The sequence below is a fragment of the Mollisia scopiformis genome (assembly GCF_001500285.1).
Source record: "Mollisia scopiformis unplaced genomic scaffold LY89scaffold_35, whole genome shotgun sequence".
NCBI lineage: Eukaryota > Fungi > Ascomycota > Leotiomycetes > Helotiales > Mollisiaceae > Mollisia > Mollisia scopiformis.
In genome coordinates this window covers 499,355-519,794 of record NW_017263615.1, presented here as the reverse complement: position 1 = coordinate 519,794, position 20,440 = coordinate 499,355, and the positions used below count along the sequence as shown (strand labels likewise).

Genomic DNA, 20,440 nt, shown 5'->3' with positions numbered 1-20,440 from the left:
AAAGATCTCCATCATGGCCTCTCTATTTACCTCGCCATCTTTCAAAGTCTTTCGTCAACATCAAGACAATTTCATCGAGCTTTACAATTCCAACGACTCAATCCGCCTCACAACATCAACGAAAAAGCACCTCTGCAATATCAATTCGCCTCAATCAGTATCATCAGCGCTCCTTAACCTATTGTTCACAAGAGATAAGCTAAAGACCATCTCTTGTCATGGTGGATCTCATTCGAGAAGCGCCCCTTGGCCACATCATTCGTCTTTTGTCTGGCAACAGATTCCTTCAATACCCAGAAGAGCGAGATGACTTCGTTCTTCCACCACAGTACACGGCTCAACTCAACGGAGAAGAAGAAAAGCAGCAAGCAGCAACCCGTGTACGAACTTCCGCCTCCTCATCTGATATCGAAACCGATCTCGAAAATAATACAACGTCGAGGGTCAAAAGCCGAGCGGAGAGCATGCCATACAGCCAAGAACGATTCGAGATAGAACAACAGCTTGCTCTCGAGAGGACCAAGACTATACCCATTATCCCGAAGAAAACAACGGATGGTATCATTCTGGTCGACTGGTACACTTCAGATGACCCTGCCAACCCGCAGAACTGGTCTCCTAGAAAGCGAGGTTTCGTCATATTCGTCATGTGCGCTTATACCTGGGTAGTCTATACCGGATCTTCGATATATGCTGCAGGTGAGGGAGGTGTCATGAAACAATTTACCGTCAATGCAACCGAAGCCATCCTGCCTCTTTCATTGTACGTCCTCGCGTATGGTGTTGGCCCCCTCCTTTTTGCGCCTCTAAGCGAGATCCCAATTATCGGTCGAAACCCGCTCTACTACATCACATTCATCCTATTCTTCGCCTTGTCGTTTCCAACAGCTGTAGTCGAGAATTTTGCAGGTCTCCTGGTGTTGAGGTTCCTTCAAGGATTCTTTGGCAGTCCTGCTCTGGCCAATGCAGGCGCAACTTTTTCCGACATGTATTCGCTACTGTACGTCCCATATACTCTCAGTTGGTGGGTATTCTCTGCTTGGGCCGGACCAGCTCTGGGATTCTTGATAGCTGGGTTTGCGATTTCTGCTGAAAACTGGAGGTGGTCGCTTTGGGAAATCGTTTGGATGGCAGCGCCAATATTGATCCTCCTCCTCACCGTTACACCAGAGACATCTACACCTAATATATTGCTGCGACGAGCTCAAAGACTTCGAAAGATTACTGGTGATTCCAGGCTTCAAGCTCAGAGTGAGATTGATCAACGTCATCTCACTGTCTCTGGCGTTGCTATCGATGCACTTATCAAGCCTATCGAAATTACGCTCAAAGACCCTGCGATATTGTTTGTCAACATATATACTTCTCTCTTTTACGGTATCTATTACACGTTCTTCGAAGTGTTTCCGATCGTGTTCGCTCCAATTTATGGGTTCAATCTTGGGGAAATTGGTCTGGCTTTCCTTGCTTGTCAAGTCGGTGCAGGTATTGGTCTTATCACATATTTCTGCTACCTCCACTGGTATATGATACCCGACAACATTAAGAATGGCCTCAGAGCTCAGGAACATCGTCTTGTGCCTGGAATCATAGGATCCTTCATGTTGCCGATAGGACTATTTATCTTCGCTTGGACGGCTCGACCAAACATTCACTGGATTGTCCCACTTATCGGCGTCGTAATCTTCGTAGTTGGGATGTTCTTCATTCTACAAAGTATCTTCGTCTATGTTCCACTGTCGTATCCCAAGTACGCTGCCTCGTTGTTCGCTGGCAATGATCTGTGTCGATCTGCAATGGCCGCCGGATCCACCCTTTTCGCGAGACCTTTGTTTTTGAACTTAGGAGTCGGGAAGGGTGTCTCTGTTCTTGCGGGACTGAGTACCTTGGGAATCTTTGGTATGATCACTATTTTCTTCATTGGTGCTAAGCTCAGAGCAAGATCCAAATTTGCTCAGTCTTGAACGTCCTGATAATAACATCGTGCCACTTACTTGGACGACGTCGATGGTTCTGCATCATGAACAGCGTGTTTCGAGTTCTAATTATTGGCTGAATTGTCCTTAGTCGCGAGGACTTTCATTTCTTTTCAATGTGGTTGGAGCGTGGAAATATCTTGTATCATAATAGTCTTTTGTTTTGGGACGATCTTTCTTTGAGTACGCAACTGTCAACGGAAAAATAGGGTAGAATGTAATCATAATAATAGAATATCAATCATTGTTTTCAATTCCGAAGCTCAATGCCTGCTTGCATCTCATTTCACTTTATTCCGCTTGCCTCATACTCCTCCATTCATCCTCTAACATCGAAAACATAACTCCGTCCCACCACCGTCCTCCGTACCAATACACCTCCCTATTTCTCCCCTCCTCCTTGAAACCTAAACGTGGATACAACTTCAAACCCCCTTCGTTGAAACTGTAACAGCCCAGACCGACATGATGTAAGCCCGCTACATCAAACGCCCAATTCAGTGACCAATTGATAGCTTCGCTACCATAACCTCTGTTCTGATATTCGTCTGAGATGACGATTCCGAGTGAGCAGCAACGGTGATGGGCGGATAAAGGGTCATTGCTCAGAATTAGGTATCCGATTGGAACTTCATCCGATTCCGCATTCTTCTCTTCAGTCGGTTGCATCTTCTTCTTGTGAATCATAACGGCGAGTAGTGAACCAGCTAATCTTTCTACATATTTTTCGATGTCTGCATCGGTCTGAGGCTTCAGTAGTCTCATGGTGCTTTGAGCCCATGTCGTTGGTTGGGTGCTCAAAATCGTGTGAATGAATTGTTTGTGCGCGATTTGAGTAGTTAGAGGACGGTAGATAAGGTTGGGGGTTTGGAAGAGGGCGGTGAATGTTGCTGTTGATGTGGTTGGCATGATGATGTATGAGAATTTGAAACTAGAAGTGAAGATAACGTGATCCTGTGAGATTTGCAACCGGGTTTAGTATGAAAATCTTTCACAATTCGATTTTGGTGGAATTCTCGCAGGATGTGTGCGATATGCTTGTTTATTTCGCTATGCGCGGTTTCCATCGCTACTTTATGGATGGTATGGATGGACGATGCTCGGAGAGGTATGACTCAGGCCGAGACGTGGACAGCGAATGATACACAGTGTACCACCTTGATTATATGTTAGTTCCTTGAGGTGTTACACCGTGATTAGTAAAATCTTACCCCAATATTGCTGACCATTCGTGATTACGTGTGCTATCTTAATCCAAATAGCAAGCAGTTCAAAGCCAATCCCAGGCTTCTAAGCGAGCCCCCTGAATTAGCGAGTCTCGTGCACTTCACCACTCGAGCCAGCCCGGCCAGGTCTTCGAATGTTTCCCAAAAAAAATGATATATCGTGCGACGCTTGGATATTCTCTGAAGCACTCAACGGGATATTGGGCCTGAAAAGTCCCAAGAGAAGTTCGCAGGATTGCAAGAATTTTTGACGATTCTACAAAGTGAGATCCTCTCTGCACCAGATTGTATCTAACTGTATCTGACTAAGGAAATCTAAACAAGAGAATAAGGATATCATTGAATTGTTGCCATATGTTCATTTTTAAATTGCATTATCACACCGCTCCATCTAACTCTAAATTGAGTACAAATGGTAATGATAGAACTCTTTGGTAACCTGATACCGTTCTGCTACCCAAATAAAAGCGGACAGGAAACCAATAACCCCATTTCAAGTCGTGAATCATGTAGTTCGTCCTAAGACTCCTAAGCCTTCCAGCTTCTGCTCTTCCTCAGCATCCTTGCCGTGCAAATGAACCCAGCTCCAACGACCATACAACTACCCGAGAATAATATCAGGTATCTGAATCCATGGTTGTCTGCCGGGATTAATGCTCCTTGGATAGGAAGACCTGTTAAGCTCCTATCTTAAGTCAGTCCTGATCCAGTGATGCAACGGAAAGAACATCAACTTACCCAACACCAACAACGAATTGATAAGTGCCAAATCTCTGGCCAAGAGTTTCCACTTGACCAAGCTCAGCCACGCAACTCATCATGATGCCAATGAAAGCTCCACTTGTAAAACCATACAGCGCTCCGAATGCGAGAATTTGGACGTGGGCTGTTGTTGTACTAATCTCTAGTGGATACCAGAAGCCGAGGAGGCAGGCTGCGTTGAGGATAGTGATGATAGAGACGAGGTTAAAGCGACCAAGTCTGTCGGCCAGATGAGCAGGTAGAATGCGACCGATCGTTGAGGCAGCACTAGAATATGGTATCAGACATATGTACTAGATGTGCTGGGAGATATGACGTACTTTAGGAGGACTATTGTATAAATCGCTGTACCCTCAGAAAATCCGTGACGGAGACTCATAGAAGGAAGATAACTCCATGGAGCAAACAGGCCCCAACTATTGAATCATGAGCTTTATTCTGCATGCAGTAGCCCTTACAACTTACGTGACAAAAAAAGTACCAATGCAATACATAGTGAAAGTAGACCGCTTGAAAAGTGAGAAGTCGATGAAACTCAGATTCTTGTCCCATTTCTTCCTCGGTAATCGAGCACTCATCAGCATGCATGCGAGCGCACCTGAGACAGCGATGACGAGTGAAGCCCATCGGATAGCTTGCTTGAATCCGAAATGGTCGATGAGGCGTTGTAGGTAGAGAGGATGTACAAAACCACCTAAGACGATGTGAATAAGTCTTCATGATTCACAACTCGAGAGAACTTACCAGTGCTGCTTCCCGACAAAGCGATTCCCAACGCCAAGGCTTTCCGTTTGTCGAAATATTGACCCACACTAGTGGTTGCGCACGAGAATAAACCAGCAGCTGAAACTCCGAATCCCACACCTTGGACTAGAATAAGTTGATAATACTGGTCGCAAATGTTGATCATGAATACGAAGAGAGCACAACCGATTGCGCAAGGAATGGCGACATGGTGCGTACCGTAAGTGTCGATGATTCTTCCAAAGACCGCACCGCCTGCCCACCTATGAATGAATTGTTAAAGAAGCCCAAATGTTGCGAGATGATGACTCACATGAAGAATAGCTGTAGGGTGAAGATCCAGGAAATAGTTGATGCAGATTGTGTAATAAGCAGCGTTCGCTCGTAGTATGTTTGAAAAAGACCAAGACTGATTTTTCAGCAAGGAAAGGTTATTTTAGGAAGAAGGAATCAACGTACGCATTAAGCCATCCGAACGTGCAAAACAGTGCAAAGAAAGAGCCTAGAACGCAAGTCCATGCAGCCAGTCCTCCATCTGGGAAAGGATTCGTCTCAGATGTTGAGCCAACAGTTGAATCGTCGACTCCACTCGAGTCGTCCACAGATATGTTTGCGACCTCTACATCTCTGACGGAGAAGGTAGGAGTTATCCTGTGTTTGTTGACCATTCCAACGTTGCTGGGAGTTTGCAGGTATATTCAAAAGAGTCAAACCCAAAAGGATTTCAGGGTATACTCGGGGCTGAACTCGTACAGTCACACGGCGTCTTTTTATAATGACTGACGTCGAATATTCCGGTGTGGCTAAAGAGTGAATGATACAAAGTGTAGGAGGGTAACTTAACCCCTGCAAGACTCGGGAATCCAGCTGCGGTGTAAGTTTCGGGCGAGAACATGGAGCACAACCTTAGTATAACCTTTCCGAAGTTCCGAAAGCTGAGATCGTCTCGACTGACGGGATTTTTGAGATTTGGTGGCTGTAGTGCGTGTTCTCTTGAGTTGACAAATTTCCTTGTTCGCTTGACATCCTCTGTCAAACGGATTTGTGTAACCACCCAGATAGGCAACCCGCTGCCGCTGAAACGCCCCTCGGGAACGAACATATCGAAAGTCGAGGAGGTTTATGACGACATTTATGCAATCAGAGCGTTGGAACGGTGAAAGAAATGGCCAGGACAGATGAATGAATAGAAGATCAATATAACAGGACGGATTCACGTCGAGTATCGGAGGTTGCAGTATATCCAGAACGATTTCGAATGATTGCAAACGAATCCTTCAGCAATTCAGATTTCTGATGACCGAGATTCAGTCATTATCGATGTAATCATGCGGACTAGAACTGCATTCAAGATGCTCTGATTTCGTTTGGGATAGCAAACGCGGTTGTATGGTTGGTAGCGAGAAAGGTTTCATCAAGACTTTCCCTGTGATACCATCAGCCAAAATTGATAAAGAGATGGTAAACAGATGATTCGTGTGATTGAGCATATCGGAATTCGGAAGTGATCCTATTGCTCTTATTTTCGATGACGCCGCCTTGCAATTTGCGGATATACAGAGAATTCATTATCGAATGCATTTCGAGAAATCAGCAACTGTAGATCCTTTTGGGTGCTTAGATTTGGGACCCACAAAACCACTGTCACTTGACAAATTACATCAGGTACCAGAAAATGAATGGGACGGAGCAAGACTTCAACGAAAAGCAGCCAAATCAGAAAAGCAACGTGTAGTTCATTCTCCAATCTCATATGTGCTAATGAAGGGTGCTATATCTATCTCATTGTTCGTTCCCGCCACGAGTATAATACACCAATCCATCCTAGTCACTCCCATTTATCTCCATCACGAGTTAGAGTCGTAATCGTCCTGCCCCCACATGAAGAAATCTATTCCTCGGTCTCAGCAAGTCAATCCAGAACTCTGCCTGCAACAGCTGCAGCGCTTTTGTCCTTCGTTTGTGTCTTCTTGAGAGATTTGCCCATCTGGATCTCACCCAGCAAACCTGCTGGTCTTCCACCACCAGGAGGTGCACTGACAGCAGGCATAGGAGGTGGTGGGGGTGGGCCGCCAGGGGCTCCAGATCCAGGCATCGGCGGAGGAGGTGGAGGACCACCAAAGCTTGGCATAGGAGGTGGAGGAGGAGCGCCTCCACTTGGCATAGGTGGTGGGGGCGGGGGAGAAGCCGGCGAATCTCTCATTGCTGGACTTGTAGGGGTGGATCCTGCTCCACCAGCGGCAGACAGAGGACGAGGTGGACCCATTGTACCGAAAAGAATGGATGCAAGGTGACGAGCATTGCCTGCACCAGGACCTTCGTCATCAGAGGAATCGTCCTCTTTATCAGATCCAACGACCGACCACTCGTCTTCTTCAGGGCGAGCACGTGAGCGGCTTCCTGTAGGTTGTGTGATGAGTGGTTCTGGAGCCTTGGTCTCTTGAGGTAGTCGATGGAAAGGGTTGTTGGACATGGCAGCAGAAGGTGATGAAACGTCACCACCAGTTTGCAGCTTCTTGTAGAAAGGATTTCTGGTTTCAGTATCTGGACTGGACACAGGCGGCAGTGAGGTGGTTGTTGCCGCAGGTGGGATCGGAGGTACAACAGCTGGTACAGGTGGAGGTGGTGGAGAGATTTCCTTTCTCTCAAATTCTTGGCTACTTTGTGTCGGAGTTGAAGCTTGTGGAGTGACTTGTTCTGGCTCATCATCATCGGAAGAGTCGGAATCGTCCATAGCTTCTAGTTGACGCTGCAACTCTCTCTCACGAGCTTGCGCAGCTTCAATCTCAGCTCGTTGAGCAGCCAGTCTAGCTTCTTTCTCCTTAGCCTCAGCTTGTGCAGCCTTCTTCCTTCGCTTCTCTTCTTCCTTCTTGACTTTACCAGCCTTGACTTGTTCCTCAAGCGCCTTTAGACGAGCAGCAGCAGATTCACCTTCCTTGGCGAGCTCAGTTTCTTGTCGAGCAGCATCGTCCCTGCAATCGTTAGGAATGAAAAGTTGAGTAGGAGGTATGACTTACTGAAGATCCTGTGTAGCCAAAATCTGGGCTTTCTGTTCTTCGAGCATTCTCTGTTCTTCCTCGGCCTTACGTTCACTAGCGTCACTCTTGGCAGCCTTTCGTGATGGTGGTGGTGGTGGCTTTCTGGAACCTGGTGCAGCTGGGGCAGCCGCTGGAGCTGGTGGGGGTATTCCTTGTTCTTCATTGATTCTGGCTTGCCTCTCAGCCTCACGCTTGGCGTCCTCTTCTTCTGCTTGCTTCAATTTAGCAGCTCTCTCATTCTTCTCACGTTCCAATCTCTGTTGAGTTGTTTCTCCTGGCTTCGTAGGTGCCTTGATGCCAAGGGCAGCAAGACGCTCGGCCATCCGTTGCTCAGCTTGCTGTTTGATGTACGCAGCTCGGTCTTCTGGCGTCTTGTATTGCGCATATGTTCCTCCAGCCGCAGGTGTTGGAGTCGATCTCGCAGCAGGTGCCTCCACCGGGGGAGAGGCTTTGGCGGGACTCTCGTATCTTGAAGGTGTGTCGACCCGAGATGTTTCTCGAGTCGATCCACGTCGGTCTTCTGTTCTGACTCGTGCGGACCGGCTGGACCTCTGGAGGTCGAAAATGAAATCTTTAACCTCATCTTCGACACCAAGACCATCTTCCCATCGTCGCTCTTCATGCTCGCTCGTAGAATCGGACGATCCCTCTTTCAGACTATCCTCGAGACCACGAGAGAAGTCACGAACACTATCTTCAACATCTCTGACCATGCGCTCATTATTCTCTTTTTCGTTCCTAATCTTGACATTTTCTTCCTCCAATCTCTTTGGCGCATCGAGATCTTCATTACTCGACTCGACCTTTCGTCCTGTAAGAGCAGCAGAGCGTTGTTGCATCATTGCTTTAGCACGAGCCTTGAGTCGATCTGACTCGGTAATGGATCCTCCAGGACCTGTCCCAACGATAGAAGATGCGCTACCAGGATGAGCTTTGGCATCCTTCAAACGGAAGAGCTCAAGCTTTGCATCAGCAATATTGCGCTCTGTCTTTCGTACTGCTGACGCGATTTCAGGAAGCTTATCAGTCAGAGATTGAAGTTGTCGCTTCAATATCCGACTTTCAGCTCCAGAATCCACATTACGAAGAGATGCATCAGGATGTGAATCGATGTCTTCTTGTATGCGACGAATACGGCGGTATAGATCTTCGGCCTCGCGGCGGTCTCTTCGGTCAAGAGCATCGTCCTCATCTGCGGCATTCTCATCCTTGAAATCAATGGCATCCAGAAGCACCTGCTTTTCACGAATCTTCTTTCTTAATTGTTCAAGAGACAATTCATCGTTCGAGGTTGCGGAGCTTGGCGATGAGGGACGCGGTGAGTTTGTACCGCCCAAGCGTCTGCGAGCACTGGATTTGTATCCTACATCGTCATCATTGTTCTTGAAAACAGTTGCATCTTTTCGCCCAGTGTTGCCGAATCCCGAGTCGCCACGGAAAGAGTGATTCTTAAGATAGCTGACTCCAGTCTTCTGAGGTAGCAGACTTGCTCCTGAATTCTTTCGGAAATCGGACTCTTGGGATAGGAGTGATTTGACGGTTCCAATAGATTCGCTGAAGTTTCGAGTCGAAGGAGGTACGAGCTCAGGAGGAAGTTGTGCAGGGAGCGGATATCCGTTAAGCTTTCGATAGATCAGATGCATAGCAACGGCAAATTCGTCCATGTTGAGTCGGCCCTTATTTCCGTGATCGGCAAGTGTCCAGACACGTTCCAAGTCAGGTTTCTCCAGACCACTCTGACCAAATACTTCTATTGCAACATCTCCACCAATGAATCCTTTTCCAAATCCGTCCCATGCCTTGAAAACGGAGTCATATCGAGTCTTCTCATCCTTTGTAACAGCCCAAGGAATAACTGCATTGCCTGACAGACCAGCTGTGGTAAAGTTGCCCTGTTCGCGACCTTGTTGAGGCATCATCCGTGATTGGAGCAAGTCAATGTTAGGCAATCCACTAGCCGGAGCATTGACAAGACCCCATTGTCCAGGACGACCTGTAGGCTGACTGTTCAATGGTGCAACCATGCCTCCCAAACCAGTCTGAGCTGGAGAGAGTCCTTGATTCTGAAATCCAGTGGGCATTGGTGGCATTGGTGGGCGGGGTCCGTTGTATCCAGTAGCAGCGGGGTTCTGGAAGCCAGTTGGATTCGATTGCATCCCTCCTTGTTGATTCTGGCCGAAACCTGTCTGCATTGACTGCTGGAAGCCTGGTTGCTGTCCCTGAAATCCTCCTTGCGAGAAATTGTTCTGCTGCCCTGGAAATCCTGTCATTTGTGCTTGTAGAAGTGACGAGTTTGACTGCATTGGCTGTGGTTGTTGGATCGTAGGTGGAGAGGCAGCATTCTGTCGAATATTGAAATCTGGAGCATTCGTTCGAGGTGCCGAGTCTACAGCATCATCTGCCACGCCAAAATTAATTATATCCACCATGCTGGAGACCTCGTTCTTGATATTCTCGGGTAATGAGGCAGGCAATTGCTTCCCAACAAGCTTCAGATTGCACAGGTACATTGCTAAGGCGAATTCGGGGAAATGTAATTGCCCGGATCGAGTGGTATCTGCCAGAGTCCTACATTAGACATTAGCTTATGCTACCCCGCTATGTTATACTATCGTGATATGCCTCACCAGATCTGCGACAAAGAATTCCCATCTAGCTTGGATCGAAGCAGTAGATCCCTCGACTTGTCACCAGACAAAGTTTGTCCATCACCAACTGCAGACTTGAACAATGTTTCGAACTTTGCTTGATCTTGTGCTGTGATGAATGACAATCGTATGTTTGGTATTCTTGCTCCCTTCGATTTCGATGCTCTGCGACCTCGGGCAGGAGCTGCTGACGGTGTAGTCTTGAAGCTATCGGCCATCGCCGCAAAGCCCGTAGGTTGTGGTTTTTGGACCGGAGCTGCTGGAGGGGGTTGAGCTTGCTGCTGGGTTTGATTTTGATACTGCTGTGGTATCTGCGGCATTGGCGGAGCTCCAGTCTGGAAGCTCTGTTGTTGCGGAGCTTGAGCGTTGTTGAATGGAGATGGTTGACCGGCGTAGCCTGTGGGTTGTGGTTGCATCTGCTGGGGCTGGAATCCTGTCGGTTGGTTTTGCATAGGATATCCGGTATAACTTGGCTGTAATGGAGGTTGTCCATATCCTGTCGGATTCGGATTCAAGAAGTTCTGCTGCTGTGGTTGCTGCTGCTGCTGAGGCTGGAACGAGCCATATTGTTGGGGACCACCTGGACGACCACTCTGGCCTCCCAAATACGAGTTGGACCCGGAAAACATGTTGCGCACTGCAATGCACGCTCAAGGAAAATATGAAATGGTATCACAAGGAAATGGCGGAGATGCGAGGTGGTTGTCTTTGATGTTCGGGCGTAAATGACGACGCAACTAGCGAGCTGTAAGAGAAGGCATCCGCTAAACTTAAACCTTGATACCACGGAATATCGTTGCGCCGGAAATAGATCTCAAGCTGTACAATATATGGCAATTAAATTCACGCATATGCCGTGACCATCACCTCAGAAAATGGTCATTTCAGCATTATCTTTTGGAATTGAGGACTATTATAGGCACGAAATGCTCGTTACATTCTTTACAGTCACATGACATAGCCTCCCGCCAGAGCAAGATGAAGACAGCCAGAGCCAACTCCCTGCTTCCCATACGTTGCATCATGATCTAAAGGATCAATTCATTATCTCCATTTGCCAGTATGTTCAATCCATTCTATATTGACTCAGACCGCCTTTTGTTGAGAACTCACACCGCCACATTCTTTGGGAAAGTAGCTTTGTTGGCAGCTTTGCTGGCAGCGAGAGCTCCATGCAGAGAGAATTGGGTGTGAATCCCATCAGCACGGTGGGTAGAGTTGAGGTTTTTGACCAAAGTCATTTGATAGCAAGTAGCTCCACCCTGGCGGGAAGTGATGGTTGAAGAAGCAAGGAAGAACTCCCAGATCTACACAATATTAGCATCAGACGGAGAATCTGGAAGCGAAGACTTACTCTGTACCATCTCTGCCCATACTTCGCAACTACCTTCTCCTTGTTGGCCAACCAATTTCTATACCATCTCCAGAGAGTAGCAGAATAGTGAACACCAACGGTATCGAGATTCTTGACTTCCCATCCGGCGCTCTCGAGAGCAGAGATATAATTGTTGAGAGGGCATGAGGCATCGGCTCCAGGGAAGATGTACTTGTTCATGAAGAGACCCCAGATGAGATCCTCATATTGCCAGCTCTTTCTCAAACCAGCAACTTGTAGGTAGAAGACTCCATCATCATCCATCATGTCATTGCACTGCTGCAAGAAGCTGGTAAGATGTCGCATACCAACGTGCTCAGCCATCTCGAGACAGGTGATCTTGTTGTATTTTCCTTCTGGGACCGGGATATCACGGTAATCCATGCACAGAATCTTGCTCTGCTCCTCTGAGACACCAGCCTTTCGAAGTCCGTTGTTGCCCCAAGCTGTTTGATTGCGGCCGAGAGTGATGCCGGTTGCTTTAGCACCATAGTTGACAGAGGCGAATTTGGCAAGGGTTCCCCATCCGCAGCCAATATCCAACAATTTCTCGCCTTCCTTTAAGCCAATCTTCTCACAGACAATGGCCATCTTGTTATCTTGGAGTTGTTCAAGAGTTTCTTCAGTGTTTTCATCGGAGATGATACCAGATGTATATACCATACGTGGACCAAGGAACCAGCCGTAAAAGTCATCACCACGATCGTAGTGGTCTCGAACTTGTTCTTCATCTGCGAAAGGAATTAGCAGACGATTTGAGCAATGTGTATGTCAGACGTACCTTGAGACCGAGTGTGCATAATCATTTCTGGTGCGAAACCTAAGAAGACATGCTTGAACAGACCCACAGTGAATCTGAAGCTAGCCCAGTCGTGTCTATATTCCAAAACTTCCAGACAATCGCCATTTACGTCAACCTCTCCGTCGAAGAACTTGGTGTAGAAGGTCTCGTAAGGAATCTTGCTGTGTCCACTGTACTTGGCCTTGTCCTCAGCATTCTTGAAGGTAAGGTAATGCTCAATTGGGCGGCCTGGGAACTTGACTTTCTCATTTTTGCGAGGACTGAAGGATGATGCCAGGTACCAGAAACTGATCAGGATAGGAACTGTAGTGAAGATGCCGAAGAAGATACTTGTCTTCAACCCACCACCGATCTTCCACGCAAAGTATGTTGGGACACCTGCAACGAGGGAGAACAGGACGAGGTTGGAGAAGCTGTCACCTCCAGGGCCATCTGCGGGGAGGGGAGCATTCTTAATTGAAGGATACTATCGGAAAAGATTAGCAGATGCTCAATTAAACTTCGCAGAAGCTACAAGGTATCTTCAGTGACTCAAGGATAGCTTCGAGAGCATGCGATCTCCATGGAGGCTAGGTGGTGGTACTTACGGAAGTGGTCTTGACTCCACAATCCTCAAACTTCTCGAATGTAGGCGTTGGAGCTTTGGGAGTCTCGATGAATTCGAATTCGCTCTCAGAGCCATTGACGCTCTGAGGTTTGGAGGACATGATTGCTGTCCTTCTCAATTGCAATGTAGAGAAAGAACAGTTCTCAACCGTTGAATTGTGTTTTCTGTTTCAAAGTGCCAGGCGGTGAACTTAGCCTCCCCACTTTAATCGAGTGTTTTCGCTTCAGAGCTGCGGTGCAGATTTCCCCTGCGTCAGGGTCATTTGAGCTGGAGCAGGATAATATTTGAAGTATTATTGACAATTCTTCCTGTGGATTGAATCAGAAAGGCTAAAGGCATTGTAAAGTAGCCATCATGAAAGATCCAAAGTCCCGAAATTGTCGGGACATTTGGAGATGAGCACGTGATTAAGCATGATTTTGAAGCACCTCGGCAGGTCGAGTTACATACCTAGTATATATAGGACGAACTAAAAGAAGTTCAAATTCAAAAGCTAATGTTGACAAAAACACAACTCTCGTCATGCAACAAACGCTCCTGCTAACACGTGCAGAACGCGATGCAGGGATCTACAAACATTCGACGTCACGCGTTTGTTGTAAAGCATAAATATTGACCTCAAACTCATTCAACATTCAACCGGCAACAGAAGCCTACAAATTCAGATCTTGAAGCCCTCAAGTCAAGATGGCAACTGAGCAACCGACTTCCCAACAACGAGAAGAAGTCGCCCTGCGTCTTGAAGATCTCATCGAGTAAGCTCTATATCTTTCTCTTTGAAAAGCTGAAACTAACAAGCAAAGTGCCCTGATTGAGCATCCCCTGTGGCGCTCACCACCCAACCAAAATCCCACACTCTTCTTCACGTGGGACTTTGTGATGCGGTCCAAGTACATGTTGAGCGAGTATGATAGCATCCTAGCTGGACGTGCCGTTCAATTTCCAAGCCAATTTCAAGGAGGTGCAGGTATGATCTCGCCTGATTCACTCTCAACCTTGAAACTAATTTCTCAGGCTCGGGAGAGGCAGCGGCCGTGAAAGTGTTTCGGGATGTTTGCAGTAGGACTGTCATGCTTGAGATGATGGTGAATGATACGAGTGGAAGAACTGCCATGATGACAGGCAATTCTGGTCCAGCAGTTGATTTTGGTCAACGCGTCAAGGATGCAGTGAAGGCATTGATGGAAGCTTGCCCTGAGGATCATGTTCTGGCTGGCATGATGGATTAAGTCATCTGACCTGGGAGGTAGCGGAGTTCTTTTGGCTTCCATGTTGCGGGAAAGATTCGCGTGCTCTGCCACGATATGGGAGCTCAATCTTGCATTTAGGCGTTATGCCAGTCTGGTCTAGTGTGGCCAAACTCAGGCGCATTTGCACTGAACCGATGAACAAACAATCTGTCTTTGCATTGCTGTCCTCTTCTATTTCAGGAAGTAACATTTTTTCTTATTACACTGGAAAATCTTGATAAGATATCCTTTCTCCCGAAATTACTATCTCGTCGGCTACCGCTTCTCTTGTGGCTTCTTTTGTTTGGCCGTGTTGCTCGAAACGAGCGTCTATGAGCCTCGTTCGTCCGTTTGCGCATAGAAGCGGTGTTTAAAATGCTCAATTGAATAGCCTCAGTATATTACTCGTTCTTGTCTTTTTCTTTTGTCAAGTCATATATGATTGGCCACAGGGTTGTGCCGTATGCATGCCGCCGGATAAGGTTAAGAGTGGAGTAGCCGCATAAGTCATCTGTCGCTTGCCTTGATCTTGAGCCGCTTCGTCGAAAGCAGTCTTCGTCAGCTCAACTTGAGCTGCTCGGTACATTACGTGTAATAATTTCCAATGACTTTCAGTTAAGGTCTCGACACGGAAAAGGAAACGTTTTGGATGTTCCACTTCCAGGCTGCTCACTTTACCTCGTTCCGTGTCGCTTGCTTTCATACCTCTTGACCCTGGCTAATGTCTGACATGGATGGGAGGAACCCATACGCATATCAAGATCTCGATCTTGGCGATTCTATTCGCCTCATCGAACTGCGGTCTTCTTCATCATTAAAGGACACCATCCAATGCAGACTGGTTCAAAAGTCATTGAAGCGAGCCCGAGATGATATAGTGACGCCGTATACTGCATTATCTTACGTCTGGGGCGATTCCGGGCATACCTCAATTATCATTGTTGACGATACAAGTCTTCGCATAACAACGAGCCTGGAGGCTGCTCTCCGACACATCAGAGATGAAACGAGACTGATGTACATTTGGGCGGATGGCATTTGTATCAATCAGTACGACAACGATGAGAGAGCGCATCAAGTCCTACTTATGGGCGAGATTTACGCAAGCGCACATCATACTGTCATTTACCTCGGATCGGGCGACCCCTCTGCTGGAGATATCCTGCGCAGAATTGCAGATAGCTGCGATAATGCGACCTACTCAGCTGCCCCAGGAGATGCCATTCTGATACGCAGCCTCAGAGAAATCCTAGGAGCTCCTTGGTTCTTCAGGATCTGGATACTACAAGAGTTGGTACTGTCTCGAGAACCAATAATTCAATGGGGACGCTACCGTTGCAGTTGGAGAGCGCTAAGTAATATGGCTCATTACCTATCCTCGGCTGAGCTTACAGCGGAGATATTTGAAGCTACGAGAGAGTCTACTGGAAGTCTACCCAAAGGCAGTTTCTGGCTAGGAACTGATGTCCTGCAAAATATGCAAGCCGTTCGAGATGCACACCAACATGCCAAGATTGAAGATGCTCAAAATCTGGCAGTACATCTTCGTGGTAATCGAGAATATTTTCGGAGACTTCCCGAGCAGCGCAGAGCCCGGGATCTCATGAGACTTGTCGAAGTGATGGCTTCACGGGCCGGATTTGGAGCTTACGATCCACGAGATATGGTCTACGCCCACCTTGGTCTTGCTAAAGATGCAAATCTCCAAGTCGACTACACCAAGACCATCGCAGAAGTGTACAATAATCTAGCGCGAGAGACAGTTAGGAGATTCGGAAGTCTCAGAATTCTTGGCTACTTGACAGATGCCGATCTCGATCAACGAGGGATTATGAAGTGCGGTACCGGGGAGTTTACAGAAGATAAACTTGCTTCTTGGGCCCCAAATTGGACCTCTCCACAGAAAAATCTTCCGTATAGCATCATGGAATATGTGGGACTAGATTTTGATGTCTCTGGACAACCTCGAGACGCACCATGCTCATTTTTGAACCACTGCGCAGCTTTACTATTCGAGTTTGCTAGAATTGCCGGCGTACTCAGCGACATCGGTCCCGTCTTGGAGGACATCGAAGTACTGCCTTCGATCGACATGCCGCAGGATCAGTCCTGGAACGATAAGCAGCAGAGTAGCTGGTTGACAGACATACCAGGACTAACAAATAGCGCTGCACAGATGATCTGGAACGATCATTTTGATCTTCCCGGCGTCTATGACTATGTGCCAGGACAACCGCCTCGATGTATGATGGATCATTTCATGAAGAGGAGATTCGAGACTTCAATAAGGAGTATCATTGATGCCGTAGGACTGCCGTCATTGACGGCAATGGTATTTGCTTGGTCCCAAGATGCTCCAGGAATGGCGACAGTGTCTGCCTTATTCCAGGCTGCCCGGTGTTATTCGTGGTGAGGGAAGTCGATGTGACGTTGGCTGAGAATGAGGAATTTCAAATGTTAAGAGCGCAGTCGGATCATGAGCTCAAATATGTCAAAATTGTTGGTGAGTGTTTTGTCGGAGAAGGAGATGATATCTATAGATACGTTTATACAAGGAAGCGTGTGCGATTGATCGTACTTTAAGACAGAGTTGTGAGACTTTGAGAGGGTTCAGGATATCATTTCTGTTTTGCACCTCGACTTCTAGAGGTGTGCGTGACAATGATCTAGGCTTAGATAGAGATTGAAGGCGAGACGCTTTTCCATGATAACTTCAATTGCGAACGAACCATCTCTGAAATGTCAGTTAATCCAATCAGCAAAGTAAGTGAGCCAAAATATCAGTGGACCTCAAACTTGAAGCCAAAGAGATCCAACACGTGACCAGCTGCCAGTCATTGCTCTGAGCACCCAAAGAAAATTTCTGACTCGAATGAGCTTATTATGTAACGTGAGATAAGTCAGAGACCCTTCGGAAGGGGAGCATATCTTCGAAACATACATAACAAAGTGGGCATTCGCGAATATCAAAAACTCCTCTCGCTTAAATTGCGGCCACCAAAAAAAATGTAAAAAAATAACACAACGCAAACGAAAATGAAGGAGCAGAATTGTTAGAATGAAATGACAAAAGAAAACGACTTGGTGCTTTCTACTATTGGGGCACCAGGGGGTGTGTAGTCTGGCCGTCGCGATGGCGTGATCCACCAAACGATTTTAATGTTGGCCCCATGATATGCAACATCGTTTGGTTCCGGATGGCAAGGAAATGCTTGTTTAGATCTATATGGGAGTTTAGTGTGGGGCGACTCTGATTGGCCAAGCTGGTGTTTTAGAGAGTTGAAAGTGACGAATTGCTTTAGACGAATCTGTGAAGTTGAAAGTGATACGAAGTATGGACTTGCTTGTATGTCTAATGCTGCTGGAAGCAGCTTGGGACACTTTTCGAGTTTTAAGGAGGGGACCTCCTTGATAGTTCAATGTCCCACCTGAATATCAGACATTTGAATTTCATATGATCCGTGTCATTGACAGAAATCACGATTACATCGACTCATATCAGCAACTTACACTCAAACACCTCCAACAAAAATCTTCGTCTTAACAGTCTGACTCCCCACACCTCCCAGCAAGACCTTTGCCACGATAGACGTCGATTGACTAACCGTCGCACTCCCTTCAAACAACGTATAATTCCCTGCCGTCCCATAGGAGCTCATCTCCAGCGTCGTGTTCGTGATCTTCTTTGTGATGGTCCCCGTTTGACTTGTCGGAACATAGAATACACCGGTCATGGTAGTTCCAGAGGCCGAACTTGTCAAGGCGGCCGCTCGAAGGACGATCTCGTTTGTGCTGCTATTTACTGTTGATTGTGAGGGGAGTATGAAGAGGGTGTCGTCAACGGGATAGGTGATCGTTTCGAAGTTTAAAGACGTTGTACCTGGGGAGTTGAGAGTATTGTTGAAGGGCCAGTAGATGGTGGATCCGAAGATCGAAGTCCCGTTTCCAGATGTGGTGGATGAGGTCTGGGCGGTTGAGTTGGTACCAGAGGAAGTGGTGGTGTAGGATACGGTGTCGGGCGGTGCGGTTGTGGTGTACAGATTTCTGATCAAGCCAGAAATGGAAACGACGCCAGCAGTGGATATATCGAGCATAAGATCGACTGCTTTCCATGTCATGGGGGTGATGGGGTCGGAGAGCGTGACAGCAGCTGGTACTGTGTCGATCATGCGTTGGAAGAGGTTGGTGCATTTTGTTTGGAAAGCTGATTCCTCTGATATGCTCTCCACGGTAGCGTTGTCGTCTGAGACGTATAGTCGAAGGTCAGATCGGTCTGCTACCAGTGGTGCGGTAACCAGTGGTCCGCCACGTTGACCAGTGCCGTTAAGATATTCGTTGACAACTGTGGAGTCAAAGACAGCTGGTGTAGAATCGAATTCTTCTCCACCATCAAGACTAGTTTCAATGTTAGTTGGTGATCTCGTCCATACCATGTTTAGATCCAAGAAGCAGAGATAAGTCGGATTGTACAAATAAATAAAGAAGTGAAAGACGAGGGGCACAAGACGTGAATTCTCGCAACATCAGAGTGAAAACTTACTTGGTGGAAGTGACATAGCTTTCGTTGACTGCAATTATCAGAATGTTTGTCCTTAGATTTTGGGGGAAGAAGCATACCAATGGTTGGATTGTTCGAATAGTGTACACGCCCAAGTGAATGTCCGCACGCACTATGATAATTTTAGCAGACTACTAGAATGTGATCGCTGAGAAGACTTTACGTTAAAGCAATTGTATCCGATTGGTCGAAACCAGCAGCCTCAAACTGTGCTAGAGTATTCTCTAGACTTGTTGCTGGGACTGGGACGAGCCCTGAAGCAGCTCCATCGGCATCGATACGACCTACTTTGGGAAGTATGCCAGTCGATGTCCCTCCACATTCCGCAACCGATGCTATCACACCCTGTCCAGATTAGCCAGATAATAATATTGGATCGAAGTACATACCAAAGCGATGTTATCACTCATGCTGAGGTATGCAGTGACAGTCTTGAGATTTAGTAAGCAGGATGTTATAAGGTTGGGCACGAGGAAACTTACTGGCAACATGAATTGTAAAGTATCGTTGATGAACAGGCCTTCATTTCCAGGACGAGCAACCTCGAAACCAACAGATGCATCAAGACCTCTATGATCTGTTAGTATGGAACAAAAATTGCTTCAGACGAGACCAACCCAAGCCCAGTGGATAAGTTTCCGGTAACGAAATCATGAAATGCAACTCGAACCCATTGTGCTGAACTTTGCTCTCCCCGATCAGTTGCGTCGCTGGCGAATCCAACATAATTAGAGCATGGTGTCACTGCATTGACAAATCCATCGCTGTTAATACCTGCATTGTCAACCCAGATGTGCTCCATCTCTTCCATCTTGTCCCTGAGCGAAATACCATTCGTCTGAGCATTGACGATACCGAAAAGGATCGAAAACGAAGTCAGTGAGAAGAGACAGGAGTATAAAGACATTGTGAATAGATAACAACAAGAGGAAGGCTGGCGTCGTGAAAGAATGAACGACAAGAAGCTGTGGGATGCAGACGCAAATGGAGTTTACAGCTCATATATATACTAACATTTTGAAAGATGGAACTGAAAGGTTTCCCTCAAGGTGGTACTCGCTCGATAAGCCGCGTAAGACAAACAGTCAGATGAGCTGATCGTCAGTCTCATGAAGCTCCTGAAAGGTGCTCGGGGACGGAGAGAGGATGCTTGCTTCGACTTGAAATTCAACACTCCCTATTGGCTCTCTGCCTATGCAAGTGCGAGTCAATGGCAGTTTTCTCCAAGCTCTGTCAGCTCTAACCATGCCAAAATAAATCCACAGCTGCACGTCTACGCCCTCAATATTGGAGGGACGCAGCACTCGCGCATGCACAAGGAGGACATTGACTGAGAAGAGATGAAGTTAAAAATACAGAGAGGACGAGAGTGGGTACCGGGGAATTGTTTGTTAGCATTGACCTCTTCGCTAAAGCTAGCTCTGCCCTGGTGAGCCTCTAAAGCACTCAAAGTCGCTCCACTTTACCGCATTTTC

The 20,440-nt window shown here is 47.1% G+C and overlaps 8 protein-coding genes across 8 annotated transcripts; 3 read left to right on the top strand and 5 right to left on the bottom strand.

Moving 5' to 3' along the window:
• Positions 1 to 72: 72 nt before the first annotated feature.
• On the top strand, positions 73 to 2,105 carry LY89DRAFT_765943 (MFS general substrate transporter). The gene has a single exon (XM_018221700.1). The coding sequence runs from the start codon at positions 219 to 221 to the stop codon at positions 1,962 to 1,964; it is 1,746 nt and encodes a 581-aa protein (XP_018062239.1). The 5' UTR covers positions 73 to 218; the 3' UTR covers positions 1,965 to 2,105.
• Positions 2,106 to 2,222: 117 nt separating this feature from the next.
• Positions 2,223 to 3,087, bottom strand: LY89DRAFT_691554 (acyl-CoA N-acyltransferase). Its single transcript, XM_018216356.1, has one exon. The coding sequence runs from the start codon at positions 2,883 to 2,885 to the stop codon at positions 2,268 to 2,270; it is 618 nt and encodes a 205-aa protein (XP_018062238.1). The 5' UTR covers positions 2,886 to 3,087; the 3' UTR covers positions 2,223 to 2,267.
• A 598-nt stretch (positions 3,088 to 3,685) lies between these two features.
• LY89DRAFT_353952 (MFS general substrate transporter) lies at positions 3,686 to 5,488 on the bottom strand. Its single transcript, XM_018206952.1, has 7 exons — positions 5,168 to 5,488; positions 5,022 to 5,117; positions 4,709 to 4,971; positions 4,430 to 4,658; positions 4,285 to 4,380; positions 3,941 to 4,231; positions 3,686 to 3,887 (listed from the first exon to the last, which is right to left on the bottom strand). Exons 1-7 carry the CDS (start codon positions 5,374 to 5,376, stop codon positions 3,731 to 3,733), a joined length of 1,341 nt encoding a protein of 446 aa, XP_018062237.1. The 5' UTR covers positions 5,377 to 5,488; the 3' UTR covers positions 3,686 to 3,730.
• Positions 5,489 to 6,432: 944 nt separating this feature from the next.
• Positions 6,433 to 11,120, bottom strand: LY89DRAFT_660146 (uncharacterized protein). Its single transcript, XM_018212541.1, has 3 exons — positions 10,374 to 11,120; positions 7,726 to 10,314; positions 6,433 to 7,680 (listed from the first exon to the last, which is right to left on the bottom strand). Exons 1-3 carry the CDS (start codon positions 11,021 to 11,023, stop codon positions 6,621 to 6,623), a joined length of 4,299 nt encoding a protein of 1,432 aa, XP_018062236.1. The 5' UTR covers positions 11,024 to 11,120; the 3' UTR covers positions 6,433 to 6,620.
• Positions 11,121 to 11,238: 118 nt separating this feature from the next.
• LY89DRAFT_691551 (S-adenosyl-L-methionine-dependent methyltransferase) lies at positions 11,239 to 13,485 on the bottom strand. Its single transcript, XM_018216355.1, has 4 exons — positions 13,159 to 13,485; positions 12,551 to 13,037; positions 11,749 to 12,500; positions 11,239 to 11,701 (listed from the first exon to the last, which is right to left on the bottom strand). The coding sequence occupies exons 1-4, from the start codon at positions 13,276 to 13,278 to the stop codon at positions 11,504 to 11,506; spliced, it is 1,557 nt and encodes a 518-aa protein (XP_018062235.1). The 5' UTR covers positions 13,279 to 13,485; the 3' UTR covers positions 11,239 to 11,503.
• Positions 13,486 to 13,649: 164 nt separating this feature from the next.
• LY89DRAFT_630932 (uncharacterized protein) lies at positions 13,650 to 14,724 on the top strand. The gene is made up of 3 exons (XM_018211255.1): positions 13,650 to 13,933; positions 13,982 to 14,145; positions 14,193 to 14,724. The coding sequence occupies exons 1-3, from the start codon at positions 13,866 to 13,868 to the stop codon at positions 14,405 to 14,407; spliced, it is 447 nt and encodes a 148-aa protein (XP_018062234.1). The 5' UTR covers positions 13,650 to 13,865; the 3' UTR covers positions 14,408 to 14,724.
• A 226-nt stretch (positions 14,725 to 14,950) lies between these two features.
• LY89DRAFT_691549 (HET-domain-containing protein) lies at positions 14,951 to 17,103 on the top strand. Its single transcript, XM_018216354.1, has one exon. The coding sequence runs from the start codon at positions 15,138 to 15,140 to the stop codon at positions 16,818 to 16,820; it is 1,683 nt and encodes a 560-aa protein (XP_018062233.1). The 5' UTR covers positions 14,951 to 15,137; the 3' UTR covers positions 16,821 to 17,103.
• A 643-nt stretch (positions 17,104 to 17,746) lies between these two features.
• LY89DRAFT_630927 (heme peroxidase) lies at positions 17,747 to 20,070 on the bottom strand. Its single transcript, XM_018211254.1, has 7 exons — positions 19,583 to 20,070; positions 19,448 to 19,535; positions 19,355 to 19,396; positions 19,129 to 19,310; positions 19,025 to 19,077; positions 18,948 to 18,975; positions 17,747 to 18,802 (listed from the first exon to the last, which is right to left on the bottom strand). Exons 1-7 carry the CDS (start codon positions 19,870 to 19,872, stop codon positions 17,920 to 17,922), a joined length of 1,566 nt encoding a protein of 521 aa, XP_018062232.1. The 5' UTR covers positions 19,873 to 20,070; the 3' UTR covers positions 17,747 to 17,919.
• Between the last annotated feature and the right edge of the window lie 370 nt (positions 20,071 to 20,440).

What these genes read in the sequence shown, in the direction of transcription:
- LY89DRAFT_765943 (XM_018221700.1), top strand. Translation starts at nt 219, where the DNA reads ATGGTGGATCTCATTCGAGAAGCGCCCCTTGGCCACATCATTCGTCTT.
- LY89DRAFT_691554 (XM_018216356.1), bottom strand. Translation starts at nt 2,885, where the DNA reads ATGCCAACCACATCAACAGCAACATTCACCGCCCTCTTCCAAACCCCC.
- LY89DRAFT_353952 (XM_018206952.1), bottom strand. Translation starts at nt 5,376, where the DNA reads ATGGTCAACAAACACAGGATAACTCCTACCTTCTCCGTCAGAGATGTA. An exon ending in ACCCTACAGCTATTCTTCAT is followed by an intron (nt 4,972 to 5,021) that starts GTGAGTCATCAT and finishes ATTCATTCATAG; the next exon opens with GTGGGCAGGCGGTGCGGTCT. An exon ending in CAATTCGTTGTTGGTGTTGG is followed by an intron (nt 3,888 to 3,940) that starts GTAAGTTGATGT and finishes GACTTAAGATAG; the next exon opens with GAGCTTAACAGGTCTTCCTA.
- LY89DRAFT_660146 (XM_018212541.1), bottom strand. Translation starts at nt 11,023, where the DNA reads ATGTTTTCCGGGTCCAACTCGTATTTGGGAGGCCAGAGTGGTCGTCCA. An exon ending in AATTCTTTGTCGCAGATCTG is followed by an intron (nt 10,315 to 10,373) that starts GTGAGGCATATC and finishes TGTCTAATGTAG; the next exon opens with GACTCTGGCAGATACCACTC. An exon ending in TTGGCTACACAGGATCTTCA is followed by an intron (nt 7,681 to 7,725) that starts GTAAGTCATACC and finishes TAACGATTGCAG; the next exon opens with GGACGATGCTGCTCGACAAG.
- LY89DRAFT_691551 (XM_018216355.1), bottom strand. Translation starts at nt 13,278, where the DNA reads ATGTCCTCCAAACCTCAGAGCGTCAATGGCTCTGAGAGCGAATTCGAA. An exon ending in GTGGAGTCAAGACCACTTCC is followed by an intron (nt 13,038 to 13,158) that starts GTAAGTACCACC and finishes CTTTTCCGATAG; the next exon opens with TATCCTTCAATTAAGAATGC. An exon ending in ATGGGCAGAGATGGTACAGA is followed by an intron (nt 11,702 to 11,748) that starts GTAAGTCTTCGC and finishes AATATTGTGTAG; the next exon opens with ATCTGGGAGTTCTTCCTTGC.
- LY89DRAFT_630932 (XM_018211255.1), top strand. Translation starts at nt 13,866, where the DNA reads ATGGCAACTGAGCAACCGACTTCCCAACAACGAGAAGAAGTCGCCCTG. An exon ending in CGTCTTGAAGATCTCATCGA is followed by an intron (nt 13,934 to 13,981) that starts GTAAGCTCTATA and finishes TAACAAGCAAAG; the next exon opens with TGCCCTGATTGAGCATCCCC. An exon ending in CCAATTTCAAGGAGGTGCAG is followed by an intron (nt 14,146 to 14,192) that starts GTATGATCTCGC and finishes CTAATTTCTCAG; the next exon opens with GCTCGGGAGAGGCAGCGGCC.
- LY89DRAFT_691549 (XM_018216354.1), top strand. Translation starts at nt 15,138, where the DNA reads ATGGATGGGAGGAACCCATACGCATATCAAGATCTCGATCTTGGCGAT.
- LY89DRAFT_630927 (XM_018211254.1), bottom strand. Translation starts at nt 19,872, where the DNA reads ATGTCTTTATACTCCTGTCTCTTCTCACTGACTTCGTTTTCGATCCTT. An exon ending in TGAGTGATAACATCGCTTTG is followed by an intron (nt 19,311 to 19,354) that starts GTATGTACTTCG and finishes TAATCTGGACAG; the next exon opens with GGTGTGATAGCATCGGTTGC. An exon ending in TCGGATACAATTGCTTTAAC is followed by an intron (nt 19,078 to 19,128) that starts GTAAAGTCTTCT and finishes AAATTATCATAG; the next exon opens with TGCGTGCGGACATTCACTTG.